The sequence below is a fragment of the Battus philenor genome, unplaced genomic scaffold (assembly GCF_028537555.1).
Source record: "Battus philenor isolate CCGP_79_NKW_IND1 unplaced genomic scaffold, ilBatPhil1.0.hap1 SCAF_28, whole genome shotgun sequence".
Classification (NCBI taxonomy): Eukaryota; Metazoa; Arthropoda; class Insecta; order Lepidoptera; family Papilionidae; genus Battus; species Battus philenor.
In genome coordinates this window covers 11,144,629-11,162,755 of record NW_027181691.1, presented here as the reverse complement: position 1 = coordinate 11,162,755, position 18,127 = coordinate 11,144,629, and the positions used below count along the sequence as shown (strand labels likewise).

At 34.1% G+C, this 18,127-nt stretch overlaps 1 protein-coding gene across 1 annotated transcript in view; it reads left to right on the top strand.

Annotated features, from left to right (window-relative positions):
- LOC137925862 (serine protease HTRA2, mitochondrial-like) overlaps positions 1 to 16,874 on the top strand; it is a 39,232-nt gene extending 22,358 nt beyond the window's left edge. Inside the window, exons 5-15 of the mRNA XM_068769329.1 lie at positions 123 to 299; positions 1,525 to 1,736; positions 2,221 to 2,443; positions 6,336 to 6,637; positions 8,565 to 8,696; positions 9,450 to 9,546; positions 11,419 to 11,586; positions 13,080 to 13,180; positions 14,330 to 14,394; positions 15,393 to 15,449; positions 16,672 to 16,874. Coding sequence (XP_068625430.1) covers positions 123 to 299; positions 1,525 to 1,736; positions 2,221 to 2,443; positions 6,336 to 6,637; positions 8,565 to 8,696; positions 9,450 to 9,546; positions 11,419 to 11,586; positions 13,080 to 13,180; positions 14,330 to 14,394; positions 15,393 to 15,449; positions 16,672 to 16,780 — 1,643 coding nt within the window. The 3' untranslated portion in view covers positions 16,781 to 16,874. The remainder of the gene's footprint in view (positions 1 to 122; positions 300 to 1,524; positions 1,737 to 2,220; positions 2,444 to 6,335; positions 6,638 to 8,564; positions 8,697 to 9,449; positions 9,547 to 11,418; positions 11,587 to 13,079; positions 13,181 to 14,329; positions 14,395 to 15,392; positions 15,450 to 16,671) is intronic.
- The last annotated feature ends 1,253 nt before the right edge of the window (positions 16,875 to 18,127 follow it).

Below are 18,127 nucleotides of genomic sequence, written 5' to 3'. Positions count from 1 at the left end.
GTGGCCAACGTTTCTGGACTTCCTGCAGATGGAGGAAGTTGTTCTTATATAAGGCCATCTCTAGCATTTGTGTAGGAGACTGTTTGATATGGGCATATATCTGAAGTTTTCTTACTTCGCAGCGTACTGGATCGCTCATAAGGCTGTGAAGACGGTGTTTGACGACGTGGATGGCTTGCGACCCTCGCCGCATCCAACGGACCGCGTTTGGGAAGTGATCCGGGAGCATTTCAACGCTGATACCAGGGCGGACTTACTGTCGCATTCATACAAGCATTTTGACAAGTCACATTTTGCGGGTAAGAAAAAAAAAATTACTTAGACCAGTGATTCCCAAGGTGGTCCATATCGACCCCTAGGGGTCTATGACAACCTGAAAGGGGCCTACGTCAGCGAAAAAAAATTTGGGGGTCCATGATATGAAAATGGGGGTCCACGATAGTGGATCTCAACACATACACTAGTAGCACCTATTTACTTACATCATACTATCTTATAATATCAAAACATTTACATTATTTATAAAATTTCCATCGTCATACCTAGTGGAAAGGGGATTCAGCGCTGTTACCAATCTCCTAACGAAAAAAAGAAACAGACTGGACATCATTAGCCGAGGAGATTTAAGATTAACCCTTACAAAATTGACGCCAAATGTTGATAATTTATTATTAAAGCATGTTCATCCTTCTCACTAAAAATATTGACTTATTGCTTATGTTATTTTATTTATAGTTTATTTTATGTTTATTTAATATTACGTATATTTTACATAACAGATACAAAATTTTATTTTGAGTAGTTTTAATTTAAATTCAATTAATAAATGTGTAAATTAACATGTGTTTTTACTTTATGTTTTTAACACTAAACTTCACTACAGTTAGAAATTTACAGGAAATCAATATCAGGTAAGTAAGGGGTCTACTCAACACGGAAAAACATGGCAAGGGGTCTACGACACAAAAAATTTTGGGGAACTCTGACTAAGACTATATTAGGTGTCGGAATTTCTATATAATATATAAAGAAAATAGAGTCTTTAATAATTCTATTTTGTATTGTACCGGGCTTATATAATGTCGGTAAAGCAGTGCCTGTTTAACCTTGACGCTACATAGATGGCGCTGTTAACAATGGTGCTATGATGGCGTCCGTTGCGGTTGCCGGTCGGTAAAGCAGTTGGTATACGAGATGTTAAAGTGATAATTTAAAATATTGCATAATATACTTTTTAAAGGAATCGAATATTTAAATAATAAACTTTAAATGGCGTTTCTATGTTTACAGAACAATGTGTTATTGTTTAAATAATAATATATACCAACGTAGTTTGGAGAAATTTTCTTATCATACGACATTGAGTATAGAGAGAGAGATAGTAAAGAATAATTGATTTTAATATTTGTTTTATCGTTACAATATCTATTATTTCTAAAATCTTTGATTTTTACGTAGCATGCACCATAGCAAAGAAACATCCTGTATAAAAGTTATGTTAGTAGTAGATGCTGTGCTCCCCAGGTCTGACAGCCAAGCTGTCCCAGCTGTGGCGTGATGGGGATGCTTTGTGCGCGCACCTTTTGGCATCTGCAGGCGCAGCGCTGGGCGCCCACATCGCGGCGTTGTGCGTGCATGTTACGTCACCAGCCGTGCGTGTCGTGTGCGTGGGCTCCGTGTGGCATAGTTGGGAGGCCCTCAAGCCTGGAGTCTTAAAGCAACTGGCTGATAGGCAGGTAAGGAACCTTCATAGAAATTGGAAGACCTATGACACAGTATACAAAACCATTAAATGTTTCACTATATTGAGAAATCGATTTACTCTGGTGACATACGGATCCAAGACGTGGTCAATTATGACGATCCTCCTCATAGGAAAATTCAAAAGGCGTTTTAAAAGTAAATTAACGATACAATCTTATTTTTCAATACACGAATATTTTAATGACAAGAATGCATGGCAGTGATGTCGCCTTATTATATTGATTTTATTTAGGCTACATATGTTGTTTTGGAGTTTCTTCCTGCTTCTTCGCAACTATATCACCTTGCGAAGCAGAGTCAAATAGATAATTAGTTGACGATCAATAAGAGTTCTATTAAAAGTTCCATTGTTGAATAGTTATCTGTTAGTTTTTCTCAATAGATGGCGCTGTACGAACTAGCTTAAAGGTTAATTTCAAGCTGGCAATTATAGATGATTGAAATTATATCTAACAGGTGAAGGTAGAGCTGGAGCTAGTCAGGTTAAGAGTGTCCAGTGCCATGGGAGCGGCGTGGTTGGCCGCCAAGCACGTTGACTACGATCTGCCGCGAGATGACTCTGCTTTTTGTGAGGTCTTCTACACCTACCGTCCCTCTGAAGCACGTATTCCGATAACCAATGGCGTAGTGAATGGAAAAATGAACGGTAAGATAGAGAATGGGTTTTACAGTTGCGGCTGCGACGACTGGAGCAACTGGAGTTAATTTAAACCACAGATTAAAAACATTTTTGTCATAGTCACTTTAAATATATAAGGCATAGAGTATACATATCTTTATTATTAGTCGTCTCAATTATGGCATAAATATAGATAATGAAGGACAGCTTCCAACTAGTCCTTTTGGAAATGTATAGTAGGGGCCATATGTCAAGATGTCGTAAGCTGAAACGATTATGAAACATAAATTTTACTGCAAAAAGTGTATAAAATTGCAAAATTTATAACTGTATAAGGATGTGTTTACACTGGTGGGAAATTGTCAGTACATTTAAAACAAGTTTGCAATGGTTTCTATATATATATATATTTTAAATTAGATACATAAACACAATAATTATTTATCCAACCATAAATATCATTAAATGAAATCTTTCTGTTACAAAAATAACATATATTATATACAAATATAAAAACATTTGTAAATAACTTTTGCATTTGAATAGATATGATAAAATTTTTGAACGATTTTTATAATCTATATTTGGGGAGTGGCAGAATAAATCATGATCATTTCAATTTTTGTAGAAAAAAGTTTTTAATGACATTACGCTATAAAATGATGTCGACCGCTAGGCTTGTTTGCAATTGAAAATGACACCAAACATTATTGCCATATTTAAAAATACATTTCATACATTTCTAGTACGCAGTACTTTTTCAAAATATGATATTACTCTACAGTTTGGTACAAGTCATGATATTTTCGTCAAATGTGATCAGAAAATATTTTTTATATTTTACAATTTTTTATATTAGAATATATACAATATTTAAAACAATTAAAAATGTTTAATAAGCTTTTACCTTTTCATTAGAACTGGTATATATTCTTTTATTGGACGACAGCAAAATTGTTGTCGGTTTTAGAGTTCTAAAAAAGTTATACATCGTGGAATTATCATATTTTATTCTGTCACTCTTCATTTAGTTATCTGTATTTAAACTATAGATATAGTCTGTAGATAAGGTCATTATTTAAAAATCTTGTCATAGACAAGTTTTTTTTTAATGTTAGAGAAACATCATTGTGATGGCATTGTTTTATATTAACAATGGAAGAAAGACTGAAGCAGAATGTTAGGAATGTAGGCAGCTATTATTAGCTAAGTGTGACGTCATTGAAAATATCTTTTAGTTCTGTATACTAAATTGAACTTATCATTAACGTAAAGGAGATAACTCAAGAAAATAGAAAGAAAAGTGACACATGTTCGTAGATGGCGCTACATATACTATACTATGTACAGATAGCGCCATCTACTCCGATAGTTTTGAACTAAACACAAAAATGTGTGGCAGTTTTCTCTTCTGTTAAATGTTTTCATAGAACTTTTCACCAATGCCTTTATATCTACAAATTTTCTTTCGTAACAGCAGACATATTTATCCTCATAAGTTCAATTATAATGACCTCTTACATACGCCATGGCAAATAATCTTATGTTGGCATCCCTGTTAAAGTTACAAGGGTTTCAAACGCGCTGATCTGGGAAGAAACCACCAATACTGATGAGTTTATTTTTTACTTTAAAATTAAGTCATCGTTTTATTATCTGGCTGTTATTGTTGCATTGTAATAAATTTTTAATTTATTTACCAGATTATAAATATAACTTCAAATTTTAAAAAAATTTATTCCGAAACGTTACCAAGACAGGTCTATTTTTATAACACAGTTTGACAATGCCAATAAAAATGTATAATGAAATTTAAATTTGGAACAAACATTTATTCATTAAAAATAATAATTACCAGCTAGTGTTCTATACTTAAACAATTATTTTCTAAATTTTGTTATTGGTCTTCTGAAAAAGAGAAAAAGTCTTCTAGAAAGATCTAGTACAAATAGATCGTTATAGTAAAATGGACTTCGACGTTTAGCCTTCACAGACCGTAAATCGTACTTTTTAATGGCTTTGAGGGTCTTTTATATCGATTGAATTTTTTGTATCGATTTTTAAATAATTGTTATACATGCTGTTATGAGATGCAAGGTAAAAGAAACATTTTTTTAATTAGTTTCTTTTAAATTGCTTGTCATATTTTTATACTGTATAAATAAAAATTGTGTGTGACCATGTGAAATAAATAAGAACATACGTAGTATTGGTAGAATTAAACTACAGATGCAAAACTCCAGTGATTTTCGCCTTCAGATCTGATTAATTGTATTTCTTATACCAAAGTAAATCTAGCAACACTGATATACGGGAGTATATTAAAGACTAGTTTCATATCATAAAATAGAATTAACCTAACACTAGTTTTAAATAAGAATTTATTATTTTTTATATAGTTCCTAAACAATAATACAAAATAAAACAAACATATTTGATGAATATTGTTATTTACTTTATGATGGTAACACTGGATTGTATGGCTGCGTTCAATACATTGCATTCACATTATTAGAGATCAGGAATAAGTATTTAACAATATTCAACACAGTCACCTCTAGTTTTAATTGTAAGTGAACATTTGTTGAAACATGTATTTCTAATTTTAGTTATTGTTTATTATTACCTAATATAGTATAACGGTTCAGGATCCGAAAGAGACATGTGTAAATCTTATAGCAATATATTTAATACACTTGTTTCATTTGTTAAGAATTTATAATAAATATTTTACTTTCTATCTGTTGTTTTATTTTTTAAGTAAGAAAAGGACCAATATTTAGCCACTTCCGCACATGCAGTGGTAGTCGTGCAATGAAATGCACTGCCCGCCAGCCCGCTGATAAATGCGCATGCGGCAAACAATGCGAATCACACAACCGCTACCACCAAATCACTCAACACGTGTTTCACCCCTCCACGGGGCATCTTCAGGAGTTATGTTACACCGATTAGTGCCATACACAAAGTCACTAATCGGTGGCAAACAAAACACAAGACAAAGTCACTAATCTGGCACTAATATTGGTCCTTTTCTTACTTAGGATGGACTTCCGCGTGGTAACGCCTGATTCCATTAAATGTTTTATTTTTTTACCCAATAAATCTTGCTAATCACGTATTGAGGCGATTATCTTTCTTCATTGTTATTCTTATCCACCTGAGACTCAATGAAAGGGTAAGCTGCTGCTTGAAACTCCTATTTAATCCAAAAAAACGGGTCCCTTTCTCTAGTAGTTTTATCGACAAAGGCCTTATACCTTAAGTACAAGGTCGACTTAACGCTGGAAAATAAATTAAAAAGAAATCGCGAAGTCTAAATATATACGTCGACAAGGCGTAGTTTTTTGGGTTAGAGGAAAGCATGGTGTAACAACCTCCGTTTGGGTTTTCTATTGCTGAAAAGTTTTAATGTTTTTTCTCTATTTCTGCGCAACTAGTGAGGGGCCGACATAATCTAATATTGTTATATTGTATTTAATAAAAGCATTTCAGGTGCTGAAATATTTGTAAAAATGAGAAACAAAAAATTCAAAGAATTTTTAATTTATTGCTAACAAACATGCCCTCAACATTCCATAACTATAAAGCAGTGCTACTGTGAAAACTATTCTTATAAGTATTGTTAATATTAAAGATTGTTTTTTTACTGTATCATGATTTATTTTGAATAAATCTTTTATTTCGGATTAAATCGTTTAAAAATGATAATAACGGAGAATTTAATTTATTTTAGATTGCAACATTGGTTCTTTGACATTTCTATTTGTGACACAGATTGTCAATGTCAAATAAAACTGAAAAATGTCACTGGTTAGGCCACTCGTAAGGGTTTTATTGAAAAAACCTATTTTAAATATTAATTATAGGTGTTCATGTCGAGCTCTTACGACGTTTAAACAAAAGAATAGGGAAAGTGAAGGTGGATATTTCCTCAGCGGGCTGCTGGCAGTCGCTGCCGGTGTTGTAGGTTATGTGAGTTGTAAAGAAAAAGTATCAGCTGCGACCATAGTAAACGACAGTTTGAAAGGCAGAAGAGAAAAGTATAATTTTATAGCAGATGTTGTAGCAGTATCAGCGCCTTCCGTTGTGTATATAGAAATAAAAGATGGAAGAAGGCTCGATTTGTTTTCGGGAGAACCTATCACACTATCTAACGGATCCGGTTTCGTGGTTAAAGAAGATGGGTTGATATTGACCAATGCTCATGTGGTTGTTAACAAGCCAAACGCGATAGTTGAAGTAAAATTAATTGTGAGTAGCTTTTTTCAAACCAAAATATGCAAAAAGTTTAACTAATATATTCAATGAAAATGTACTTCTGATTATTGTAGAAATTTCTAATTTATGTAGTAGTGTAGCTTATCTTCAACTCATTGCGTAATATCTACCAGTCACATAAAAACAGTCGATGTTATGTTGATCATTCACTTAGAATATGGATAGACGCAACTAAGGGGAACAAAATCTTTAATCTAATCAATGAAACAACTAGAAATAACTTCATAGTAAATTTGCGAGCGGTTGAGGCGGGTGCAAGGAAGTAGTGAAACCTGTCTTTAATGTGGTGAAAGATTTAAGTTGGTAAAGAGTGAACATCAGTTCATTTCTGGCACAGAGCTGAGTTCAACACAATAAATATGTTTATTATATTTTCCAGCTAACAGGATGTTAATGTTGATATATTACACCATATTAATTTTCTGGATGATGCAATATCTAAGACACCTCTTGTAATGTATAAGGAAATCATTGTCAATTTATTATCTGTTATGTGATCTTATAGTCATGATTGTTAGAAGTCCCTGGATGGGGTACTACAAGAATGGTCATAAGGGTGCTCTTGAGAAAGGGCTATCTTACAGTGGGTGCCTATCGGCTCACATGATGATGAATATATGACTATTAATTTCAACATTTTAATATTAAATAGATTACCTGTTAGCATGCAGGGTTTATCGCATTGTAGGGAGAAAAGTTAGGTACAGTTTATATAGCTGATGATTTCTTAATAAGCAAAGGGGGTCCACCTTGCAATGCTTTCAGTGTCACCAACCACATAGATGCCCACTGCAAAGGCTTAGGCCTTCCCCAAAGACATCTATGGGGGATATACCATAATTGCTATGCTTGGTTTCCAGGTTGGTGATCACTGTGTAATTTTGGTAATATGCCTGTGCATATTACAAAATGCCACAGATGCTGCTGCCCATCATCTGGGAACTTATTTATGAGCAGCGGTAAATCCATGTAACTAATGCACAAAGTGTGAATTATATAAGACTATTCCAGAAATATAGCCCACGACCTAGGATTGCAAGTCTCAGTGGTCTACTGCTGGCCATCTTTTAACTATAGAGTAAATAAACATAAAAATTTTTTATAAATGGCCAGTTTGTAGAAGTTATTTATTTCATAATTTTAATATTATGAAATAAGTATACAGAATATGGGATATATTAGAAGATAAAGGTCAATAAGAGTAGATTTCCTATTAGAAATGTCTTCAAATTTAATAGATGCTGGTTTTTAATTCAGCTTATGCGATTTCTAGAGCAGTCTATCAACATAAGGCGCATGTTTCACAGGGAGGCAATTAGATAGTTAAGGGAGCAATTCAAAAATGAATTTTGTGGTGAGAAATAGTACAAAAAAGGTTGAGGAACACTGGCTTAGGGAATGGTCAGATGCAATGCGAGTTATTTAGGACAACTATCATGTTTTGTTTTCCATTCTATTTGTAATGGCTTTAATTTTCTTCTGTTCATAACTTTAACCTTCTTAAAAATTACAAAGTGTTAGATATTTGCTTGACAATGAAGTATTTAGGTTTCTTCATTTCAGACAGTGAATGCCCACTGCAAGGTACAGACTTCCCCCAAAAATTGCCGCAATGACCGATCCTGCACTGCCTGCAGCCTACGATATGTCGTGGGTCCACCAATGAGGGGCCTACCGGCTCGGGGTCGCCACTTGAGAACCTTTCGGTCCTAATGACCATCGGTTGCAGAAGCGATGTGGACAGCCCAATGACAATTTAGACGAGCAAATTTTTGAGCTACCACGGTGATCTTGGTTCTTCTGCTGATCTCCTCATCTCTGATTCGATTTTGATCTCTTAATTATACCTATTAGAGTTTCAAGTTCAAAATTCTTGAAGGATTTTTTCTTAAATTTCTAGGATGGTTCAACACACTTAGGTATTGTCGAAGATGTAGACTTGAAGTCTGATTTGGCGACTCTTCGAATCCCGGTGAAGAATCTGCCGACAATGAAGCTTGGGTCGTCCGCTGATATCAGGCCTGGGGAATGGGTAAGGATTATTTGGTTATTAAATAAAATACTTGTTGTTAAGGAGGGAGGAAAATAATCAAGTCTAGTTAATATTTTTAGGTTAGGTAGAGTTGGTGTATAGTATTTTGTACATATGGTTATCCACTTGGAGCATTTAAATTGACCATTTGTATATGTTTGGATACTTTTTATATATACTTATAAATTTGACGATCAAAGATATTTAAACCTTATGAAAAATAATAACAATATTTTAACTATAACACATCCATTGCTGAACATAGACTGCCTCCATAGATTTCCAATATATCTCCATTTTTGAGGTCCTCTAGTACATTTGCCTCGTCTTGGGTACACAGGGACAATTTTAGCATATGTTTTCACATTCTTTTTATATACTAACTCTTATATCGATCTCTCTTACTATTATGTATACACTCTCTTGTTATTTTTCTCGTACTTTATTTCTTAGTCCTATTCATTTATTTACCTTTTATACATCACCACTTTTTCTTCACCATTCCTTCCGGACTGCTACTTTACAAAATATACATCCTGCAGCCAGCATCCAGTGTCTTCCGACAACCTTAACCAGGACTTGACTCTGCAGTTCGTGGTCTTCACTCCAGACCCTGGCTATCTAGGAGAGTTAATACTATCGTCAAAAGTAAACATAGCTTTATGTGTATTTTTTGCTTATGCTATAAATATATAGTATATGTCGACATATAATAATATATATGATTTATTCATCAGGGTTATTATGTTCTAGGTAGTAGCAATGGGTAGCCCCCTGGCATTGAGCAATACGGTGACAGCCGGAGTGATAAGTTCCACGCAGAGGGGCAGCGAAGAACTCGGTTTACGAGGTGAGATTGCAACAGCTATACAAGAAACTATATAAAAAGCTTTCTGATAGGTAGTTTAGAGATATTCATATAGCATAAACAATTGTCGACCTATTAACATAGTTTAGTATGAGTTTTACACTAGCTTAAACCACCATAGACCACGGTGTTAATTTAGGGTCCATTACTGGGATGCAATCCCAAATAATTATAGAGGATGGACAGCATTCTCTCATACCATTATACCACACTGCGATCGCCAACCCGCCTGCCAAGCGTGGCGATTTTGGTATATCCCCCAATAGATATCTTTTTTATTGTCTCCCCTGCCATGTGCGAGAAAGGATTTAGATTTTTTTAATTTTATGCTCCTCTCTTTCCTTTCAAATTTTTTGTCTCTACTCACATTCTTTATATTTGGTTCTTATATCACAGCATTTATATATACCTTTTCTAAATTTACAGTTTTAGTTTTCAATTATTATATATACCCATAGATAGCTGTATATATTCTAAAAACATCCTCTCACTCCTTTCTCTCCTTCTACTTGGTTGTTTATCTTTATTGCTGTAGGTCGCTCCCTTCCTGGAAAATATTTACTCATTACACTATAATAGGCACTATGACTTTATTTCTAGAATAATCCATTGAATTGGTAAGAGTACTACTATCAGAGGGGGCCAAACTGCGGCCCGCAATCCACTTGTGGCTCTTTGTACGATTATTTTTAGCTCCGATTGATTGTCGAATTATTTCAATATTTAAATTTATATTACCTATGACAGCTCTTGGGAAATAATAATTATTTTTATTATTCCACAACAAAATTAGCGAAATCTAAACACCGATTATAATTAACTAATCGGCATCTTAAGTATTATTAGGAATGCTGTCATATACGTGTGCCATTATATGTAATATAATGCCATTATATCTAACTTCGATATACATATTGATTCGATATACATATAAATTTTGTACTTTTGTCATATAATTTCAAAAATATAATTTTTATAAAAAAAAATATTTCTTTGCATGTTTAAAATGCGTATGAAATTGCGACTCATGAAAACTTTCAAATTGCAATCCGTGGCTCGAACTATCAAGAAGCTTGACCACCCCTTGCATATATGATTCTTAGGCAAAGTAAATTCCCACAACTTAAGGAGAGAGTGGCATTGTATTGTCAAGGAGAAGCAATTCGAAAATGAACTTGACGTGCAATTTTGGATTACGATGCAATAATTACAGTAAATAATTATAAATTATAATTTCGCTTGACGAGCGAACACTACCTTGACCAAAATATAAATTGGATATATGGCATCTTTAGGTAAACATACGGCTGACGAGAGGTTCCGCGGGGAATCCCAGACATTTTAAATTTGATAACCAACACAGTTGTTCACGTCTGAATGATCCATCGTACACACGTACGTACGTACAACTTCTATAGTAATTGAAAGTTAATGGAATCAGGCGTTACCTTACGGAAGTCCATTCTAAGTAAAAAAAGGACTATTCAGGAAAGGGATCTTCGAGAGTTATGTTACACTGATTAGTGAAACTGACACTAATCGGTGTAACATAACTCCTGAAGCTGCCCTGTGGAGAGGTGAAACACGTGTTGAGTGATTTGGCGGTGGCGGTTGTGTGATTCGCATTGTTTGCCGCATACGCATTTATCAGCGGGCTGGCGGGCGGTGCACTTTGTTGCACGACTACTTCTGCATGTGCGAAAGTGGCTAAATATTGGTCCTTTTCTAACTTCTATAATATTTCACTGCATGGTTTCTGGTGTGGTAGAGGGAGGTTGCGTTGAATTTTGGAAAGAAAAATTTTGGGACGTACCACACAAAAGGTTTCACATTAATATTAATTTTCCATTTCAGGCAAAGATATGGTGTACATCCAGACAGATGCTCCAATCACCTTTGGTAACAGCGGTGGACCTTTAGTTAACTTAGACGGTGAAGCAATAGGTGTTAATAGCATGAAAGTGATGTCCGGAATATCATTTGCAATTCCCATTGATTATGTGAAGGAATTCCTTGCGAAGAGTGAGTGTTTAACTTTGTTTTACTTAAATATGTTACTTTAAAGGTCATAAAGTTTAATTTTGTAAGTAATATAAAACGGTACATGTGCAGAAGAGTCCAATTTGATTGAAACAAGAATCAGATTGAACTCCCCCTATAAGGGATCTTTTAGCTTTAAGCAACAAGGGTTCCAAATACTCCCTGATTTTTATTTTGCGGTTACTTGCTATATTTTTGCATTTCTTAAAAATTAAATACAATAAATTTTACCAATATAATAGTAAATGATGTTTTAAAACTATGTAGATTCCATGGAAGCTTCACATGGGGTTGCAGTCAGTTTTGCTGCAGCTTATGTCGTTAGGATAAAACGCTATTCTAAAATTATATATTGCCAGTATAGTGTATTTTATTAAATGCCACAGCATTTTGTCCTTTGGATTGATGCTTTTGGGTAGAGATGCGGATTTTGATAATATATTTGTTTTGCAAAAGAGACCCATACAAGCTATTTATAGGTCCTAGAGAAATCAGTTTAAAGAGTTCAATATTTTTAGTTTCAAATATATTTATGACAATATTTTTACGTTTACGTTTATGTTTGTTTAAGTAGGAAATGGCAATAGTGTATTTACAAGGCACAATTAAAAACTGTCTGAACAAAAGTTTTGACTGCAAAAAGTCTGTAATTCATTTGTAATAAACGGAATTAGATTTATTAATAAAATTACTTAAAATATTATTGGATTACTGTTTACAAAATTTAAAATGCATATTAGAAATAAATTGACTTAAAAGGCTTATTATTCAATGAATGAATATTTAAATGACAAGAATCCTTGGCAGTGATGTTGCTTGATTATTTTATTATATATATTTATCTTAGGTTATTTCTTTATATATATCTGTATAAAAGTGTATATGTATAAATCTCATAAACATTATTACAAGAATCTTTGGCAGTGATGTCGCCTGGTTGTTTTGATTTCATTTATGCTATATCTGATAAAGTGCATATGTATAAATCTTTGTTAAGCTTTATTAAAACATGTGTTGTGGAGTTTCTTCCTGCTTCTTCTCCACAACTAAAACTTCTTGCAAAGCAGAGTAGAGTCAAAAATAAATAAATTGAATAAATAAATAGCTAATAAGTTGATAATCATTATGAGTTCTGATAAAAGTTACAATGTTTGAATAAATGAATTTTATCTTTTTGAAGTAACAAGGTTTCCCTTCGGACGGGTTTTTATTTTGTTCATTTAAAAAATCATTTAACACTGTAATGGGATTTTGTTTAATGAACTTATTATATAATTTTTTTCAATACAATTTAGAGTATTGTAGTGTATTGTAATACAATACACAGTTGCCATAAGAGTAATAAATTTGATATAACCTAGACAAAGGATAACAAGTTTTTCTTTATTCAGTAATAAATAATATCCACATTCTTATATATCTAGACGAGTTTATCATACATATATAATATTTTAAAGGATTTCTTTCAATTTCAGGCAAAACGAAATCGCCGCCGGTTTCGAAGCGGTACCTCGGTATAACAATGCTTTCTCTTACACCCACCATACTTATGGAGTTAAGGATGAGAAACCCAGAGGTGAGTTTAATTAAAATATCAAGTTCTATCATTATAATTTCAGGATGTCCACTACTAGGCTTATACCTCCTCTGTAGATATCCAACAGGACCGGTTAGGAGTGACTAGCTGAGGTTGTAGTAATTTTAAACTTGCTTCAAAATATAAGGACGAGGTCTAGTAGAAAAAGCTCCCTTAATCCCACTTGTGGGTGGAATTTCGTATAAACCTTTCTTAGCTGACTTCTACTCGGCGAAAGGTATATTCCTGCCAAATTTCAAATGTATAAGCCTTACGGTTCCAGAGATATTATGATGAGTCAAGACATTAGTGGAAATCTCATATATATATATATATATATATATATCTCTCTCTCTTACTCTATATATAGAGAGAAAGAGAGATATTGTTAATCATTTAGAATATGCATATAGAAGACTAAATTAAAAATGAGATCCATAGAAGAAAAAAATAACCGACATAGCTAGGAATGACACATTGACAGAGGGCAGTCCAACCAATTATATTGGATGTCTTCAGGCATGTGTCCACTGGTAAGCATAGAGTGGTTGAAGTGATGAGTTGGATGCTTAAGTTTTTTTTTTGGTGGGGGAAATCTTCTGGTATTCAAGATGCCCTGCCTCTGGGGGGAGGACAGGGGTATGTGGCATTCCTACCCACTAAAACCCCCCCCGGTGGTCGCCCTCTGCGCTATGCGGGGGACCGCGGTATCTCCCGGTCGGGGATCGCCAGGCGGTCTTCCCTCGCGCCGTGCTATTTTTCGATGGCCCGTCCCGGGGTATGCGTGGATACGTTACCCCCGAAACCCTCGTGGTGCTATCACGATGATTCGAGACCACGTCGAACCATCATCCGCCTCAGAGTCGCTGAAGCTAGTGGGAGTTTAGGGCTCCCACCCTAAACTCCCGCGACTCCGAAGGCCCCGTTTATGGTAGTGGAGCACCATTCACCGGAGGGCCGTCGCGAGGCACGTCTCTGCGCTGACGGCGTCGTCTCCTAGCGGGATATGTCCTCTGCCGATTAAGTTGTATTGCTTAGACTTTCCAAGATTCACAACAAAACCTGGAGTATCATAATGGAATGGAATGACATAGACCTCAGGACTTTAAAATAAATAAATATTTTCTCCATATTTTCATATTTTTGCAGATGCCAACAGACATCAAACATGGTATCCTCGTTTGGAAGGTCATTATCGGCTCTCCGGCTTACAAGTAAATATTAAATAATTTATATTCTATTTGATCCTACTAAGTTATATTTAACTTCATCTAGTTTAGTTCGAAAGTTAGTTTAGTTAGAATTACTTTTCTGATTAACACTAGAATCATTAAAACTTAATATACAGGATGATGGGTTTGTTGTTCCAGCAAGTCATAGGCGTCGAGGATATCAATGGGTGATATACCGTAATCGCCATGTTTGGCAGGCGGGTTGGCGATTGTGGTATTATGGTACGCAGAGAACGAGGCTGTCCGTACTGTGGAAATTTATGAGCAGTAGCAATCCTATATGATTACCCTTGACCTACAATCGCAAATGGCAGTCCACAGAATATATAGCTAATTTATCATGAAAAATTATATTTAATATACCATGAAATATGTCTGGTTTTTTATTAGTTTTCAACATGCTAATGACTTCTGCGATACAAAGCCAGCACATAGATAATAAACAATAATTAATTTAATATGTATTATTAATTTAGTATGTATTTAATTTAGTTTAGTATTTTATTTAATTTAGTATGTATTTATTCGAATTTTAAAAAAGCTTCTTACTAAATTATAATCACGTTATTTATTGTTTATGATACCAAAGATTTTTGGATATGGTGGTACATATATAGCAGCCGAAATAGGTCAACAACATTTCAGGGGATACTTAAAATTGTAATCATTGTATTGTTTGAAAGCTAGTTGTATATATTAGCATGCATAGGAGTAGTTTTTACTTATTAGGCATTATTTTTAATAAAAAAAAAGATAACTTTGTCTGTGTCCGCTATTTTTTGACAGAAAATTATATAAAAAAATTTTCAAGGTGTATAGGAGTTTGTAGAATGCAAATATTTAAAAACCCGATGTAATATAAGACTGATTTTAATTTAATTCAGCGAGGACATTGATATTAAAATCTGTTCCACCTATAACCAAACATCCTGTATATGTACTTTTAAGTCAAAGTTTTTAAATATGTCATATTCTTCCAGCGGTGGTCTGCAACCAGGAGATATTGTGACGAGCATTAATGGCAAACCGGTACACAGGTGAGTTTATGATGATAGCAGTGTGTTTTTCTTGATCAATTTCATTTACAGTGACCACTTTAAGCCATAGCAAGAATGTATCAAAATTAAAAAAAAATCTAGAAAATGTAGAGAGTGTCAGAGAGAGAGAGTCAGAGATCCGTAGAAGAACCAAGATCACCGACTTATAGAATTGCTTGTTTAAAGTGGCAGTGGGCGTGGCACGAGCAGGTGGACGTGGCGTGGGTAGGACCCCCACATGTCTATCGACTGAAAGAAAGAAGAATCAGATTGAACTCCCCTATAATGGCTTTAAATTTTTTTTGTGATCGGATTTTCACTGCCTAAATGGAATTTTTACATTCCATGGTTTTGATGTGCCTTTTAAAGGCGACCCTGGGCTCGTTCCACTATTTTATCAGATTGGAAGACCGCAGAGCTGATGAATGAAGTGATTTGACTGAAGGGACTCCAAGAGGGATTACAATGGCTTCTTTCAATTATAAGCTACTAGGGTTCCAAACGCGTACTGGCCTGTAAAGCGATCACAATATAAACACATTTAAAAAACTTTTTAAGTTAAACGGTTTTTTGATTCCCATATTGTGGTGGTTGTGGAAAAATATGTACCTAGTCCGCCATATTGGAACGGCGTCCATCTTGAATTTTAAATTTTGACATGATCATCGTGTTTTACTAGTGTAGCCCTTTCCTTTGATACCCATATTGAGGGGGTTAAGGAAAAATATGTAATCCGCCATTTTGTATCGGCGGCCATCTTAGATTTATAATGTTGTTGATTTTATTATATTGTATTATCATCTAAATTAAATGTGTGTACCAAATTTCAGATCAATGTGACACCGGAAAGGTGCATAAATTTCAATTTCTAATTTTGACCCAAATAAACAAATTCCGTACGGGTCAAACCAAATAAAACCGTTTAAAAATTGAAAGGTTATTTTGTTTTTTGTGATCGCTTAAATCAAATCCTTGACATAGTAGAGAAATTCATTCCAGAGCTATATTGTTTTATTCTTGTATTCATGAAAATCACGAGCAGGATGGAAGACAGCATATATATATATATATATATATATATATATATATATATATATATATATATAGAAACAGGACAAAAACCTCTCTCCTGAAATCGCCATGATGACTGCTATTGCATTGTTCACCCAGCGACTAGAGCATTGCTATGTAATTGATATACATAATACAATTTATTTCGCAGTGCCGGTGACATTTTCTCTCTCCTGGAAACTTCTACGGGCCGATTAGAGATGGCGGTAGTGCGTGGTCACCAACGACTCACGCTCACCATCACACCCGAATTGCACTGACGGTGATGAAAGCAACATACATCAATCAATTCTAACAGATACATCGGCACTATGTTTAGAACAATCTGGAATATATAGCCGTGTTAGTAAAGGATATATATTACCAAACAAATACAGGTTAATTCCGGTTTTAGGCAGATAAATCTGGTTTTAGTCTGTAAATTATAGTTTCATTGCCAAAACCGGTTTTAGCCAAAAAAAAACCGGTTTTCGGCTGTAAAATATAGTTTCTTTGTCAGTGAAGCAGATAAAACCGGTGTTTTGGTATATAAATCCTGTTTCATGCAGCTAAATCCGGTTTTAGCTACAAAAATTTTGTTTTCAATTCTGAAATCTGGTATTGTTCGTCTGAAACTAGAGATCTTTTACTGGTTTCTTATCAAGCAATCCTAAATATAACGATTTTTGATTATAAAGTTCGTTCTGTTCAAATATCACTGGCACAAAAGAGAAATGTTCGAGTGATTTAAAATTAAATTTAAATTTAAGCAATCTATTTTTAAATATAATGGCGTGATAGAGGGAATCGCCCTTTGAACTGCATCTTTTGCCTTTTCGCCTTCTTTCTACATTTTGAAATTCACTTGTAGGTTTTAAGATGTAAGCTATATATATATATATATATACGAGTATATAATGCATAGCTTGAATTTCGATTTAAATCGAGGGAAATAATTTCCCAATATTTGATTAAGGGTTAAATAAAGTCAGAGGTATCTCTAAGGCTTTGCTTTGGCCGGTATACCTTTCACATAGGTCATATAAATTATCAATAGAGCCAATTGTGTGGGACAAGATCGTATGCCCACCTTGTGGGCCGACGTCCAACGCTTACGACAACTATATGTATATAATTAGCCGAAATAAATAAAAAAAATGGTTAACATGTGTTTTTATAATCATGATATCAGTTGATGTTTACTGGAAGGTATAAGCGTCTCCAAAAAATCGACAAGATGTCTAGTCCACCTTGTGGGCGGTGTTCCCATACTAGGTAACCCATTTATCATGTTTTTATTATTCCAGATTGTCTAAATATTCCACCGGAGCTTTTTAATTAACAAAGCCTTTCTTTAATATAATTGTTAAGATATAACTACAGTATGTAAAGTTTTATATGTTTGTCTGTAAATATAGTTTTCATAGTTGTAAAGTTTGTTATTAAAAAATTGACTATTGCGTTGTGTTTTATTCATTAGTGTTTTTTTTAATGATTATGGAACAAATTTATATATCTATTTTATAGTTAACAGACGAATTTTGAAACGAAATCAATATATATTTGAATATGTTGAGAGGAACAGAAAAGAAATGTCTAACATTAGACCGCAGAGAACTCTTATATTC